General features: G+C 40.7%; 1 protein-coding gene across 5 annotated transcripts in view; it reads right to left on the reverse strand.

Annotated features, from left to right (window-relative positions):
- LOC135494857 (filamin-A-like) overlaps positions 1–16,489 on the reverse strand; it is a 36,323-nt gene extending 19,834 nt beyond the window's left edge. For 4 of the 5 annotated variants that reach the window (XM_064783161.1, XM_064783160.1, XM_064783157.1 and 1 more), the window contains exons 1-3: positions 15,983–16,489; positions 9,261–9,450; positions 17–296 (exon numbers count right to left, since the gene is read on the reverse strand). In XM_064783161.1, the coding sequence (XP_064639231.1) occupies positions 17–296; positions 9,261–9,450; positions 15,983–16,310 (798 nt within the window). In that variant the 5' untranslated portion in view covers positions 16,311–16,489. Of the gene's footprint in view, positions 1–16; positions 297–5,063; positions 5,254–9,260; positions 9,451–15,982 lie in introns of all 5 variants that reach the window. The other variant, XM_064783158.1, reaches the window with a different exon arrangement.
- Positions 16,490–17,382: the final 893 nt, after the last annotated feature.

Raw genomic sequence — 17,382 nt, forward strand, 5'->3', positions numbered from 1 at the left:
GCCTGCGTAGTCTTACCTGGAAGTTGTTAATCTTGTGGTGTGGCAGCATGGACTGGGTCAACCGCATCGTGGCATTGTAACCAGGAGAATCATGTTTCATGAAGTATGACAAATACGTCATACCGGACAACTCGTCAAGATCGGGACTGGACATATCCTCTGGACGACATACGAGGGGGATGGCAAATTCTTCTTTGGCGCACATCATGGCATTGCGACAGTTCTGCAGGCGCTGGCTGCGGTCCAGTTTCCTCCAGTCGGGCGCCAGACCAGGACGACAGTATTCAAGCAGGGCACTAAAAGATAACAAACAAGAAAAAAGGTAAAATAAGGACAATTTTTATCAGTTTGGGATGGGTAGGAGCTGGTTGCAAATACAAATGTACATGGAATGTATATGGAGTGAATTTAATGTTTGAAATTATTTTGATATTTTCAATAAATCAACAAGAGATTGTAAAGCACCTGAACTTTCGGCACTCTGGAAAAGGCAGCGATATTTATATACATGAACAGCAAAAATATCCATCTACATGCGAATTTAAGAAATATTGAAGCAACTACCCTACAGCAACTAACAAAAGAGTTAAAAGTCATTTGCCATTTGTAAACAAACATCAACTGACTGTAAATATAGAGACTGATAGCTGCTCCGCTGAAAACTTATTACTGTCAGGGAATTTCAAAATCCCTCACATCCTTGGCACTGTTTCACAAAAGGTGGCAGCACGGAGAAGGTAATGGACCACACTGTTGAAGGTCATCGCACGTATCTCACAATGGGCGTATTAAGGCAATAAACCTCTTCAGGAATGCATCTCACATTTCAAGTCATTACGGAAATCAATGAACCGAGCTGATAGGTGCACGGCGTTAATGCCGTACATAAAGCATTCCCCGTGGCCTCGGCTAGTGCAATACAGGACACTGCGATACAGATGTATCGAAATAATGGTTGTTTATCGTGAAAATAATCAACGGAGGACATTTGAGGACATGCATTCTCATAGAAAGCAAATGGGCGTAGATTCTTTATTGATCAGAAATCTTCATCACAGAAACTACCATGACATTTACAAAATCCAGATATCACAGTTTGATATATCATAGGAGGGCCATTTCATTTTTGTTGGATAGATTGAGTCATATTTCCAATGATTGATCATCATTCGGCATGGTCAGTGTTATTGAAGATGACATACAAAGGGTGTGCTAAACTTATTCTAAAATAACTTCCCAAATGTCAGCAGAATTAACACTTGGAATTTCCAAATGCTGTTAGCACACAATGTATAAAACAATAAGTACAGCTATTGAAGAAGTCACATCATGCATTGTGTCATGCATGGCACTTGGCAGATGTATTGTGTAATGACATCATAGACAGTACACACCATGGCGTCAATTTCTAGGGATCATGTCATCAATCCTATAAAATCATTGTTAAAATGGTTTTGCCCAAATGTGACTCGCTCTACCAAAACTAGGCGCTTGTCGCATCTGAACTCGACAGGTTGATACGGACTTGTTGTTCATTTCCCTATTGTAGACCTTTTGTGAAATCTATTACAAACTGATTTGGTCACATTTCACAAAAGGTCTACAATAGGGAAATGAACAACAAGTCCGTATGAACCTGTCGAGTTTAGATGCGACAAGCGCCTAGTTTTGGTAGAGCGAGTCACAAATGGCTAAATGGCTAAACAAGTAAAGTTTGTGGCATAGCATTGATACTATTAAGCCACAGAGAGTTAAGAAGTGGATTAGTCCAAGGATCGAATCCACAATTTTCAAATCATAAAACCAAGATCAAATTCTATCAAACTTTCAAGAAAGTACTTTGCTCTCTGACAAATTGAACAAAGCTATGATCTCATGGCCCCAAATTTCAGTAACCGAATCAGGTCTTCATTACCGTCTTCCAATAATTTCATCGAGATTACAATTCTCCAGTGTGAGTGTAAATATCTCGAGAGTTTTTAGATGATTACTTCGAAATATAATCCTCCCAAATAATTCCTTTTGTGGCCCTGAATAGCAACTTGTGCCATGGAGCGAAGATATTTGATATACATAAGGGTTATATTCTACAGGTCTCCATCTAGCTCTTGCTGTGAAAGCCGGATGTCAAATGCACAGGCAGAGCACAGCATCCAAGCACTTGATACGAAGTGCTTGCAGACAACTTGGGATCTCCTCCGTACGTTGAAAGTAACAGTCAGTCCCACAAGACGAGGAGACGATAAGTGGAATGCAGGAGATACTCCTACCACCCTGAACAGACAGGAGCTAAACTGACATAGACGCTGACACGACACGCTTGCAAAGACCATCTTGCATGGCATCACTGGAGGGAGGATGCGAGGAATACTGAGGAAAACACTGATTGACAACAACAAAGCTTGGACCGGCCTCACAACACCTCAACTCATCTGGAAGGCTAAAAACCGGTCGCCTGGGGCGTGCATCACTGCTGATATCCATCTATTCTCCAGGGAAAATCACTCTCTCTTTCTTGTCTTTGACACTCTCCATGCTCATCGTTCATTCAGTCCATATCACACGATCAGACCTGCTCCCTACTCCCTGTTCGACTGATATATTTGATTAGATTCATTGTATGATTGACACGGCTGGAACAAAACCGATGAGGCTAATGATCGATGGATAAGAGGGTAGAGAATGTCAACACAAGCTATTGGTCAACATTTGAGGGCCTTTGAGAACAACAGAATAAGACACTGCGGATCAACATGTCGAATATCTCAATTGATCTCAGCCTCATCAGTGCCTTGATATTGTAATTTGATCAACCTGATCTAATCAACTAAGTAAGCAAACTAACCATGGAGGATTTTATCATCTTGATGGTGCCACTGCAGATGTGTCCTGTCGTCCAAATAGGCTATTGAGACACTTGAAATTGACTTCATATCACAAGACCCTAGGCAACCTTTACTCTCCTAATCAATAGCAGTGAATGATTTATGAGCAATATCATAAGAATATTGCCTATTGATAATTACTTAGGTTGATCGATGTCTTAATGTCCAGTTCCATACGGAAGAAATTACGACACACGTCCACAAATGGAAGATTAGGGACCAAGAAGGTCAAATGCTTCGACTACCAGGACATGGATAATCTCAAGGAACGAAGCTACAGGTCTAAATCTACAGCTTAGCTCCTTCCCTTCTACTTATGTACCAGCTTAATTCTCAGCCTTCTATCCTACCCTGCCTACTTTGAGGAAGCCGACAACTGACATCGTCACAATCCCTTACGCAAGTAATGACATAGTAGCTGGCTTTGTCCAATCCGTGTCCTCAAGATAGGATTGTTGTAAGTCAGCATCAGGCAGGCTTTAGCTCAGGCCATCCCACCAGCTTGGATTGCCCACTCATGTAAATCAACTACACATCTGGTTGTTTCTCAGCTCATAGATTGCTGTCTTCGAAAAGAATTCACTGCCGTCTTTTCTCAAGACTGGAATTCCGAAACTACTTCCATGACTCTACTTCTTGCCATCTTTCAAGTTGTTTTCTCTCAAATAATCATTCCATAAACCATAACTAATGGTCCTCTAACAGTTTTTCGGATGTCTTTGCCTGTCATCTGTCACAGATAATGACAGTTAAAGAACACACGGTACATTTCCTGTAATTCTTGAACCAATTATCGCTCCACTATCCAACAAGATAATCCAGGTGAAATTTTTTTCTATTCGCTCTGCAAGAGCTTATATCAGACTGGAAGGTTCCTCTTTCCAGTAAGACAAAAATCGGGCAATCTTCAAAAAAGACTCACTGAAGATGCTGCAGACAGATTGGCATTATCTATGCCAGCAAACCAGCTAGCAGATGCAGACTGATTGGCAATCCATTGCCATCAACCCAGCAGATGCAGATTAACTGGCATTTCCATTGCCAGCACTCATCAAACACCACCCTCAGCTGCAGACCCTGGAGCATCCATAGCATTGTCACTTATTTACTTTATCAATAAGTGATGCAAATTGAAAGTGGAAACAGAAGAATGCATTAGGTTGAAGGAGCTCACATTGTATGTATGAATGTTGTCGGGCTTTCAGAGCAAGGCAGTGGACTGTCATAGTGGTATATCGATATCCGCACTGGGCCTGTAATTCATTTCCCAATGGAGTTACTGTCCAAATGTCCAGGCTTTCACAGCCGAGGTTGAGTAAGCAGTGCAGCAATAGACCATTTCACAAGAAAACAACATTCTCAGTTTTGGTGATCACACAGAAAACTCAAAACTTACTTCTTTGCAAAGCTCACTGCAGTAACTTGGTTTATACACAATAAAGGAAAGAATGTTTTCACCAAGCAGCATGACTGTATTAAAAGACTAGAGAAGAAACAAACAGCTCATTCTGCAGAATGGCGAGCAACTGGTTCTTTAAGTGAAACACAGCTACAAAGGTAAACACATTAATTTGAAGCAAAACAATTGTTTCTTTCCTCAAGGCATACAAACACAAATAGCATGTCAACAATGGGTGTTTATTGCTCCCAACACGGATACAACAAAGACCTGTACATATGCCACAGCGATAAAGGATTTTTCGCACAGCAAGCAGCCTTAAAGATGCTCCTCTGAGGAAGCGATAAATTGTCTATTTAGTACCCTGGGTCGCAACAGCAGGCCATGGAAGCTATGGAGATGCAGCCATAAAGATCACTTTATCACGTGGAAGGAAATTCAACCATTTGTATTTATCATCAGAGCAATATGGGATGCGGTTGGCGAAATTTGTCTCTTAAATAGTACCCTGGGTCGATTGGCTGATATCAGTAGGCCAGAGCTTCACACAGCAATGGGGCAGGAGAGATGCAGCTAAATAGCACCAGATGAAGAAAGTTTCACAGAGAGTTCTGTAATCAACCAAGTGGTGTAACCACAAACATTTTCGCCAATGGTGATCAAGGAACTTCATCTGTTCAAAGTTTGCCAACAAAAGACTGAGAACAATAACAACTTAGATAAATGAAACGAAAGTGACAACAAGAACCAGAAACGTGGAACACTGCTCCAATACTCACTGTAGCGCCACACCATCATTCCAATCCGTCGTAAAATTCCTTATCTTACAATCCGGAATGGCCGCCCTGAGGAACGCGAGCATCAATTTCTTGGGCGGCGCTTTCGATTTGCCAATCTGGTACCTCAGGATCATGTGCCACATGAGCCCGAGGATGAGTTTGGAATTCCCGCCCAGGACATCTTCACTACCTGAAGTTAGAGAAGCGGTGAGCGCGGGTTAGAAAGCAAAACCTAGACTACACTAATAAAGCAAGGATAAAAGGTTAAAATCATTAATCAAGCAAGGCATAATAGCTAGGTTAAACCTATAATCAGCAAATGCAAGATGGTATTGAATCTGGAGATATCCCGCAGGGCAGCTCCACTACCTGAAGATAAAAAACTATACTAATTATTAAAGCAATCTAATGAAAGCACTTTTTACAAATAAGAATATGCTCATTTATGTGCAATTAGTGTCCAGAACGGAATACTGTGAGTGCCTATGTGACTTCTTAAAGTAAAGGTTTCTTGTGCAATTGCCCTTAGTTAAGCTGTGTCTGTTCGCAGGTGTGGAAATTCAAAGGGCAGGGACTTCACTCCAGCGTCAGATGGGCTTCACCGCTTTGCAAATCTACTTGAAGTTCACAGGAAATCTCCATCAATTTGAGAAAATGAACAACTTTCCATCAAAATCAATATCAGAAAAGAACATCCAGAGCTGTCAAGTACCGCTGACATTGCCTGACGCGTAATCAATTGTGGAGATTTACACGGTGGTTTTAACAGCAATTATACCAGAACATCAAAGCCCAAAATGAAGGAACTCTTCAAACTTTGAGTGAAAAATCTAAAAGCTGAAATCGCTTGCTGTGCATGTCAGCAGCCTCTTGAAAGAAATGAAATGAATTTCAGGTGTCACACTTTGAGACCCGACACTGTTATTGAAAATTTGCTCGCAGCTATTTCCTTCTTCAAACATTTGACTCATTGAAGGTAAGTCTTAAAGCATGAAATATAGCTTGTTGTTTTGACTGACAGACTTTATCTACCAAATGGACCTGCAAGGAACTACTCCATGCACATGTGAACCTATCAATCATCTCATTTAGTCATGCAGGGTTTGGTCCACCTCATACTTCTTTAGCACAATGCCACAAGGTCAAAGCAGCCAAGTCTAAAGATAAGGGGGTGACCAGGCCAAATCCTTGGCAGTCAAATCTTGGCTGTTCTGCCCTCTACTCAAACATACACCCCTTGTACTAGCTTTCCATGGCTTCTCAACAAGGGCCTCCACACATGGCTTCAATAGGCTAAACTGACAATCAAAAGGAAGTCAAACCAAACCAAACAAGCTAATTTGTTTGTTTACTCGCTATTGCACAAAATTCCTAGAGGCCAAAACCAGCTTAAGTGCAAACAATAATCTACTAACACAGGAACAGTCCACACACTGCCAATGCCCTTGGCCAACCAATAGGCCTCTAGTTGGTGGAACTGGAAAGTGTCAAAACATGTTGGACAGATGGACCAGCTGCAAAAAAGACTGCATGGTCACTACCACATGTTCTGTAGTTTGTTGTCCTTATATGTAGGTTCGTTTTGGCCAGGAACGACCAACTGGACTAATAATGTCTATCATATGGTCAAAATATCATCTTCAGGCTGCTTGAATACTAACGAAATACATGACCAGCAGATTTTAAATACGATGAGAACCCAACTCTGTTGCTTCGCTGAACTGCAAGCAAAAATCACGACAGTGGATTCCCTGTTTAACATGCACTCGAACACATGCTAATCCGACCCGTCCGTTGGAACTCAACATGACATCAGCCGATGGAGCCATGACAATACACTTATGCAGGTATTGCACAGTCATGAATCATTGACAAGCAGACGCATTAACCGGGCTGTAGCACGATACCAGATCAATTCGTACTAAACCTCAGCTGCATGTTAAACACTCGCTTCATCAATATCATCAGAGAAATTCATCCCCCTCGTACCGTGTCGCGCTGAATTAGGTTCAGAATTAATGTTAAGAATGTTTCATTTATCGTTGAAGATATTGAGCCCTGAATGAGACAAACAGCGGTATATCCAAGTCAGTTTTATCGCTAGAGTATCCGCGTATCGATTTTTGATCAGCTGCGGCAGGAAACATGTTCTCAGTTGATTCGTTTCAAGGTTCGATGAAGGGTGAACCGCGAACCAGGATCTGGGATACGTCGAACAAGATCAACTCACATGTCACGCGGTTTCTATCAACTTTTAGTGGAAATCGATCAGGACAGTAATCAATTCTTTCTGATTTCTGCAACTTATCGTTATTTATGACCTTTGTGTATGTTGAGTTGATTGAAGATTCATTTGGGCGTAAACCATAACCTTTTCAGGAAATGAAGCCACACTTTGCTTCAATTCCAATTCTCGTCGCCTGCAGCCAGGGTGCAGCACCCTCTTTTTAGATGGGAATGCTTTTTGAAACAATTGTGAAAATGGCAGGTCTAGAAGAGAAAATTCCAGTGATCAAGCCGAATCCAACACATTTTTCAAGCTAATGATTTCAAATCTTACATAATACGTCTAACGTCAAATAAAATCTTTTCACCGTTGGCAACGTGATCAATCAGATTCAAACAGTTCTTATCAATCATCCTTTGACCGCACCAAGATATCAATCTCCACCATTCACCATTTCCTCCCGAGCTGAACGGAGCTGTTGTTGCAAACCTCATTAGCTCACTTGATACTGATCAATCTCTTAACGAGGCAGAATTCCCCACGTTCATATTCTTGCGAGGTCATTATTTCATCATGAGAAGAGGCAAGCAAGTGTCAAGAGGGTTCTTGTGCCACTGATGCTGCTAACAGTATTTTTCAAGTTGTTTGGCATTCTGGACAGGAATATGGAGCCATGGGAATGGTTCTTTTACCATTGTTGGGATGAATGCACCACAAATGTGACCCGCTCTACCAAAACTAGGCGCTTGTCGCATATGAACTTGACAGGTTGATACGGACTTGTTGTTCATTTCCCTAGATTTCCCAAATGTCTACAATAGGGAAATGAACAACAAGTCCGTATCAACCTGTCAAGTTGAGATGCGACAAGCGCCTAGTTTTGGTAGAGCGAGTCACAAATATGGAGTGCTCAAGTATTAGCAATGAAACATTTCAATGCTCCTTTTTCACTAACCATGATAATCATCAATCTCTATTGCGTCGCACAACATGATAAAGCTACATGGAAAACAAGATGAAAAACATCGTCAAAGGGTTGGTAGCCTTTGTGATATAAGATGGCATAAAAAAATGGACAGAGGTTTATTCAGATTATCTGAGGAAGGCCCATTGTGACAAGCAACATTTTTCCAAAAAACATCACTAATGATGCGCAGTATACCAAAATACATTTGAGGATGTACAAATGTGTTCCGCATTGTTGCAGATAAGGTTCAAAAGCATAGAACTGGGGACAAAGTAGCCCAAGTTCGTGACATCACTGCCTGTCCACGCCCCAAACATGATGAAATTCCCAAACCAAAACTAATGCATTGTGACGTACATGGTACATATACAGACGAAGCGAAGTCATCCCTACACTTATCATAACATACACTCTCCAAAGCTATCGAGAACCAATGAAGGGCCAGCTGAAGGGAAGAGATGTAAATTTGAAGGAAAATACCTCACCCAAATCAATGCTCAACGAATATTCATCATCATGAACTGAATAGAAAACTCTACAGTTCCCCACATGTATATACCAGCTTCTGTAGATGCAATATTGATCTATACTGTAAGCAATGCACAAATGCCCCCCACCTCCCCCATCATGTGCTCCCATGTGAGACACATTCTCTCCTATCAAAACCCTTGACATCAAGAGGCGACCCCTTATGACCGTTTTGGATCCACTCCGCCCACCCTGACTCCGCTAGAGGGGAGGTAACAAAGGCATCGGCAGCTGCAGTTTACACATCACTCACAAGAAGGAGACACCATCATCAATCTACTTTGAAAGCATTCATTTTGGAGCAAAAGCAGCCTGTTATATCATAATGTAACTGTATCATCATGCAGTCCAGCCTAAAGTTGAATTCACTCATCACTCGCTTATCTCTACAAAGCTAAATTTGTACACAAGCAACTGGTTGTTTTAAAGTTCTACAGCTCCGCTACTTAAAAACTTTAGTTTACACTTCACTCACTGGAGGGCGACACCGTCATTCCAATCTTTGGTGAAATTCTTCACCTTACATTCGGGACAGACGGCCTGAAGCCATGCGAGCATGACTCGTCGATTCTGCCGACCGCTGCGTCCAACTTGATAACGCAGGATGAGCATCCATATCAGGCCCAAAATAAGACGCTGGTTAGCGCTGTGGATGTCTTCAGCTCCTGCAATTAAGCACAAGTATTAACATATGAATCATTCAAGAACTGTCCATTAAAGTTCCTAATCATTCCCTTAAAGGAAGACATAAAGTTTATCATCCTTTCCGACATCAACAAAATATCTGTAAAAGACCAAAACTAGACCGATTCAACATGTCTGACATCTCAGTCAAGTCCGAATTCATGATCTTTCCCATCCTTGAACAAGACCCTATGGCAAAATGGGTTGTAATTTATTGATAAGACCATGTAAGGCAACATTTCAATCTACTATGCTACGAACCAACTTGAGCAGTTCTCAAGAAGCCTCCAGACAGGTCAAACACACTTCAAACCTCTCAATGACGTGAAAATGAACAGAACTTCCAAACATATTTCGTTGACATGAATGAGATCAATGACGAGATTGGGAAAGGCTCATCACACCGAATTCCGTACAAGTATTTTCAGAGTGAAGTGCCTATCCAACATATAAACAAGGCGTAGAACAAATTAACAAGTCAAAGACAACAATCAATGCTGCAAAAGGATTTTTATGACTATTCTTTAGTAGTCAACAAAGACTGGATTAACATTAGAATCACCAGATAGAGTGACTGCTTTGATATTCGGAGAGTTGATCTCAGCCGGATCAAGTCTCAAGTGATCATGAAAGGTTAACGAGTCAAGACATTTGATAATCCGTTTTTCAATAATAAGAGTATCAGACTGGGCTGAATCGGATCAACTTGGAAAGAGTTATTTGGTTCCAACTATGATGAAATGAACAAGTTTTGATTTGAGATGACTGACTGACATTGACTGATTGAGTCACTCCTGATTACATGATATAGCAACGATTCAGTTCTCTGGCCTATCTTCAATTCAATATACTCTAGTTTCACCATATAACGGTAAAATTGACACAAAGGCCGAGCCGGAATCTGAGGTCATGACAAAAGAATCGAGAAAGGAAACCCACTGTTTTCTGATGCCATACAATATCTCGCTTGAGCAAAGGTTGACCTTTCCAGAAATATCGAAATTGACATTAAGCCAAACCAGCGATTAGCAATTAGTTTCCACAGGAATAAACAAAGTCAGAAAGCTCTTTCTAAATAATAGACCACCCAGCGTCTCGGTGAGACAACATTTGTCAACGTTGCTAAAGGCCCAAGTGCACAAGGCCATGATGGTTCTTCAGACTCATGAATTCTTCATTCCACTGATTGTCGTATAATGGACTCCTACAATTGTTCTGCAATCGTTCGCCTGTAGGCCCCAAAGGCAAAGCAACCCACCACCTCCAATTCTTATAGCGCAGAGCTGGAAAGAAATATCGACCATGCCTTTTACTGACTACATAAGCAAACATAGAAGAAATTGTTTCTTCCTGCTCACCAAAGGAAGACACATGGAAAGAAGATGACGGAGTCTTCAGATTTGCGGTGACAAACTTTATTTATCTCTTATCTTTAGGAAACCGATTGCCTTGATTCTCATATAAGGTTGTCAGAATGGTAAGACATCAAAAATATGTTTTGCAGACTATACCGCATCCAAACTCCACAGCCAGGAAACGCTTCTGTCATTATCACTTCCTCTTCTTGGTATTGTGGTTTCTGATGCTGCAATGTTGATTAGCTCTTTCATATTCTTATACTGTTGAAACAGAATGGTGTCGAGATAACGACAAAGTCTACCAGAGACACGCCACATGTTTGTCATTGTCAGTTCCTTTCATGTCATCGTGGATTCCGATGCCAAGATGATCAGTACTTTTCTATTTCCGATACTGTCGAGTTGCAATGGTGGGATATCGACATTGCCAGCTCTGCTGACAGAATACATAGAGATCATGGTGTCTTCCCAATAACCACCACAAGGAAACAATTTGGTTATTGTCACCATAATTTCTTCTCATCGTTTTTTCTTATCATCATTATTACTGTTGACTAGGAATTGGATGCAAAGACAATTTATTCTTTCAGGTTTGCATTGTGTCGCATTCAGACAATGGGTGATATGAATAAAGACTAGCAAATGCTTTTACTCCGGTTTTGTACAGGAAGGCCTAGTGTAAATGTACATGGAGATTTAGATAAAAGCATTTGCTAGTCTTTATTCATATCACCCATTGTTTCAAGACACCAGCACCTTTTTACAGGCACAGTGGGTGCTACACCGTGACCAATCCTCATTTTAGCTCTAGAGGGCAGATTAACTCACTCACATAGATTAACAGCATTTCGAGACATACATCGGTGATGAAGATGGAGTGAAATGTCAATGACACATTGAGGTTCAACGTCTGCTGCCCACTCACTCACTGCCTACAATAATCATTATTGTTTGGAAAGTGCAAAAGTCACGGAATTCTCCCCCCTCCCAATTTGATCCACACCGTGTTGAAATGTCAATGATATTGAACCGTACGACATTTTCAGTAATGCGCACAAATTTCTTTTCTTTTGCGGCCATATATTTTAGTGATAATCTGTAAACACGAAAATAAAAGGCACTGAATATCTCGGCAGTATTATGAAGAACTTCTGGAACCTCATTGCAAATGAACGATGACAGCAGTTAATTCATGCTGTCATTGGATTGGATGCAAAGAATTTTGCTGCAATCCAAAGGTTTTGTCAGAGACACCAATTTTATCAGTTCCAAAACAGATCAGTTGTAATTCCAATTCCTCGATAATACAAATATATTATGGATTCAATAGGACCCCACTGATCTGACATAATGATGAAGAATTCAATGGACCAAAATCACAATGCCATGAACTACACGAGTGGGTCTAAAGTTTCCAATCAATTCTAGTGCTTGTCAATTGAAGTCGTGAACCTCTTGGACTGTTTATAAAATACAAACTAAACAGCCAATTAATTGATTAACGAACCTTAATCTACCATCTGGTTTTCAATGCCGTGATTGATGGACGTGGGTGACCTAAGTCCAGTCATGGACTGCGGCCTGGATAAAGCTTTCCAATCATGTCCTGGGCCAATACAGGATTGAGACAGAGCCAGGTCCAGATCATTGCAATCGATTTCTGATGGAACAACCACGTTTAGTTCAAAACTGCTGCAGACAAGTGATTATGGGTAGCCGGTCAAAATCAAGATCTAACTGCTTAACTAATATGAACATGGGCACCAAATATTTATTTCATCATTTGGGCACATCCAGCGTTAGATGCAAAGCATACCATAGACTTCGCTAACATGTAATTCAAACCCCTGAAACTGGGCCTTTTTTAATATAAATCTGTTCACGTTAACAACATGTACCACTAGCAGTTGACTTCACAACTGCTTGAACATGCAGTTCAATAACATTCACATTGTGATACTAAATAAACATAGAATGATTGATATTGATATCACGCCCACTCACTTCATAGACACCAACACCTTTAGCAACTTCTACATGCACTAAGCTAAAAAAACCTTGAAAAGATATAATTGGAAGGAACGACCTTGAACTTTGAAGCTGAGCTCGTTTTTATCAAGGGTAATCAATTTATGTTCATATACTTTTCCCAGGAATCATGCATGTATACCGATCTGCCCGAAATCACAGCAGCTATCAATTTAAAATTAATTTCCACCATTTCATCAACATCAATCATGAAAAGCAATACCTCATCAGGTTTTCAATCCACCGTGACGAAAGCGCTCCCATGTTGGACGCAATAAACACGAATACTTGATGACATTTCAAATTAGTTCTGCACACATGATATGATATGACATGCTTTTTATGCAGGCTTTCATCCAACTTTCATTTCAGTTTTATGACACCAAGGACTGATGAGGATATCAAATCATCGGCAATGATCTACAAACTGCATTTAGGATTCAGGATACATGTACAACACCCTTCATGCCCTTATTTTTAGGAGATTTAGGATCAGCAGTGGATTGGGGTGGGATTCTGCTAAAATTGCTTTATTCATACAGAGCCATTTTTATAACCCGTAACCAGACGTTTTTGAACTATGGGGTAATTATGCTGTCATGTCAGGAATACAATACTCCACACTGCAGTGAACACCACATCAGAGTGGCTAAATTGATTATCGTAGTACACTAATATTCTCTTAATGCGTAATAGCAAATTAGGTAATCTATCCTTCCTTGGATGGCAAAGCCAATATTATGTTCCGGATTGATTTTAATAGCCAGCTTTCTCATAATAAGATATTGTAGGAAAGCTTTCCAATGCAGTGTGAAGCATTGGTTTTGCAAGACATTTTGTCACTAGAATGAACATAATCAGCTCAACACAGGGAACCAGTGACCCACTGGATTGGGTGGGATTTTTCTTGGCCTTGCTTTCAGGACAAAATGTTTTTATGCACAATTTACAATCACCGATCAATAATCCATGATGCATTATTTCCATAAATACCTTTCTAATTTAGTATAATTTATTATCACAGACTAATATTATTGTCACGCAAGGTCAATAATGCCAAGCTGTGCCTGGAGCTCCAGTGGCAGAAAACGATCCAAATAAAAACATTTGTCATAGTATTTGCAATAGAAAATAGTACATGAACCTGTCGCCTCCCGTGCCTTATTCACTGAGGAACTGCTGTGGAATAGTGGCACCGACTTCCAGCTAGCAGTCAAGAGGTGTCTGCAATCAAACCTCAGAGTCCACACATGAGATTCTTTTCACTTTACTCTAAACCAATGTAATGCTGCGTACATCAGATGAATGTCTACCCGACTAGAGGCGATTAAACTAACAACACCCTAATGAATTAGGCTCATAAACATGATCCTGGATCAGCACGTCAGCGTCAATTTGCAAGAGGGGAACTTATTTATTGCTTGTAGCTTTACTCCCTTCAACTTCAGTTAAATGTGTTTAAAACTTTGTTGTAAACCTTTGACCTTCCTAAACCACAAAAAAATGTGTTGGCTATAAACAACCAATTTCAGAGGAAAGCATCGACTGTTTTTTTATAACTTTCTACTACTGTCTTCATGTCTATGAATGAATTTCAAACCAAAGTAGTCTTCATTAAAATTCTTGATAGTAATAGCGAACAGACTTAAAAGAAAAGAATAGATCCCAAAATCTATAGAAAATAAACTTTCCAAGCGTGACAGGCATGACATCATATACTGAACAGGATGAATTATGACTGAAGAATCATTATGAATGGCGTGAATACCATTCCGATTCATTGTGTATTACTACTAAATACTACTTGCATGACCTGCTTTTATACAATTGTGTCCATGAAGTTCTTGACAAATAAGACACCACGGCATGAAGGAATGGGACTCATGCTTGGAATTTACACTCATCCATTGGCATAACATTTATGAATGGTCTACAAGTCAACACCCAACACCACACCCTCATAGTACCCATCCTGACGAAACCAGTGATTTTCAATATACTCCCCTCTCGATATTTGTATACGAGGTAGGAGTATAGCAAACACCTGAATTCAACATGCTAACCACCCCACCCAACCCTACACCAGCCCCACCTAATTTCACATACTGGTGTATGGGTGGTGCATACCATAGGCTATATTGCTCTTCAGGAGTTTGTCTTACGTGAAAGTGACTGATAGTGATCAGGAAAGATGAAACTAGGTCTAATATTTGGCAATTCAGAAGCACTGAGAAACAAACCCAACAAGTCAATGAATGTAGAAGGACTTGTTGGGTTTTGTTCTCATGCTTCAAATATGATTATCAATGGTAACAAAATGTCCGTCCCTCACATATCAAAACCAAAAAATTGGAGGTTTTCAAAATTGCTGTCAAACAAGTGTTTTGAATTCTGTGAAATATTTGCAATAGTTATAGTACAACTACAAATTGACTGGCAACAGATGTACTATACTATTGTTTCATACATGTAGAAATGTTTGAAGCAAAATCAATCAGAATGCTTGCAGAACACAACGAACAACGCATAACAGGGCAAACTGAACAGAGCCCTCTGTTTTGTGAATTAAAATGTCACCAAATGAAACTCAGATTCAGAACAGATCAATGGGTCATCCTAAACAGCGGAGGACAACAAGGTTTAAAGTCAAGTGCGAGGTCATCGAAATAACTTTTTGATTTGCAATTAAAAACTATAAAATAAGCAGGCCAATGCATAAGATGAGAGAGCTGCTGTTTGAAATGTCCACCACCCCAGCTGGTAGCCATAGACAACAGATTGCAGAGGCCTGACTTTGGTCATTGTTCAGATTCAGAATTCTGTGTCGGAAATCTTGCAATTTTCATTAATTTCAATCATCATCAGTATCACCTGAAAAAACTAGAGAAATGTAATTGCTAGAATATCAATTAGGCCATAACGATTATGGTGCCTAGAGGAATTGAAGACCATGCAATACATGTAACGTGGCACGATATTGTATCGCCCCATCATGAGAAGATTCTGTGTTAAGAAGTGAATTTCGTCAAACACTTAGTAGTAAAACTTCACGGTCATGCATTGGCCCTTACCATGCCTACCCTCAGGGTCCATCAGCATCTGATTGAGAGTCTGTCACAATACTTACCAATATTAATGAGTTTAATCTTATCATCCTCAAGAGCCTTGAGAGCTACTGAAACATTCCCAAGTTGCTGATGCGGGTTTTTTGGCTCCTTCACGATTCGGCCCAGCGACTTCTGCTGGAGACATTCCACAAGTGCCACTAACTTCACTCCGTCACAAAGATCCAACAGAATATCCTTCACACAAAGATCTCGTGATGCTAGCTGTTCATTTACCCAATTTGTAAAAGTGTTTTTCTGAATTTCTATCCATCTATCAGCACTCCCTACACCCATGGACATGGCAGCATGACCCTGCCTGGAGAGGACCTTATCACCAACATCAACCATGTTTACAACACTCCTCGGTCTCTGATTTTACTATAAATGGTATGAAACGAACCCTTAGGTTCAAAGGATTCAACTGAACTGATCCTAGATGAGTAAGTGGTGGCTGAGCAGAGTATTTTGCACAAATCTCTACTGTTTATATCGGGTGTTGTCAAACTGGAGCGTCCACCATAATTCGCTCTCCACGAATGCAAATGCATGAAGGTAGGAAAATTATTTGACCTAGAAAATCAAACCGGTTTTGAATAGACCAATACTTGGATTACTTCGTCCCCAAAAGGGGACGAAGGGGTAGGGGGATGTCTACTGTCAGGCAGGCCAGGTGTCAACATTGTCTCTGTGGCAGCAAGGCTGTGAAATGTCTTCTCTGTGGTCACGTCGAGGTGTCTCACCCTCAGGTAGACCAGGTTGTCACCTAATTGTCACAATGATAGTCAGGCTACAGCACAATAATATCGGGAAGGTGGGAGACAGTTGCCAATAAACACAAGAATCTTTAAAACACTCCACAACACAAGACTCAATCTGCATGAAGATCGAAGACATACATCAATTATAACTGTCTTAGCAGGGTCGAGCTGTTGTGTCTGATCTACATTGCACGATTCTAGGATGAGATGGAGAATTCGATCGACCATGTTCTTATATTGAGTGTTGACTGGTTCAATAGGCCTATATCATATCCTACTTGCTGACTTTGAGCTGGTGATCTGTGAGTTAGTCTCCGGTCATGTATGATGAAACAAAATACAATTTGTAGTGTCTCCTCCTGGGTTGTGACTGTCTTCGGAGAGTATGTGACTTACAGACATAAGTTGGTCAATTTGACAAATATACAAATCTCTCCGATTTTCATGTTCAAGACCCCAGCAGCGTTTCCCCCCCCCCCCCCCGCCTGATGAGATGCAAAAGTACTTAAGTTATGACCCAATTCAGTATTAGTGTCTCATTGACAGAAGTTATTTCTGAAGAATACGCCGGTACGTCCTCCAGGCTGATATATCCGCCAAGGGACGATGTCACAACCTACTCAACACAAGCCTGAGCATAGGCTAACCACCGGTTGTGACAT

This window comes from Lineus longissimus, chromosome 10, assembly GCF_910592395.1.
Source record: "Lineus longissimus chromosome 10, tnLinLong1.2, whole genome shotgun sequence".
Taxonomy (NCBI): Eukaryota; Metazoa; Nemertea; class Pilidiophora; order Heteronemertea; family Lineidae; genus Lineus; species Lineus longissimus.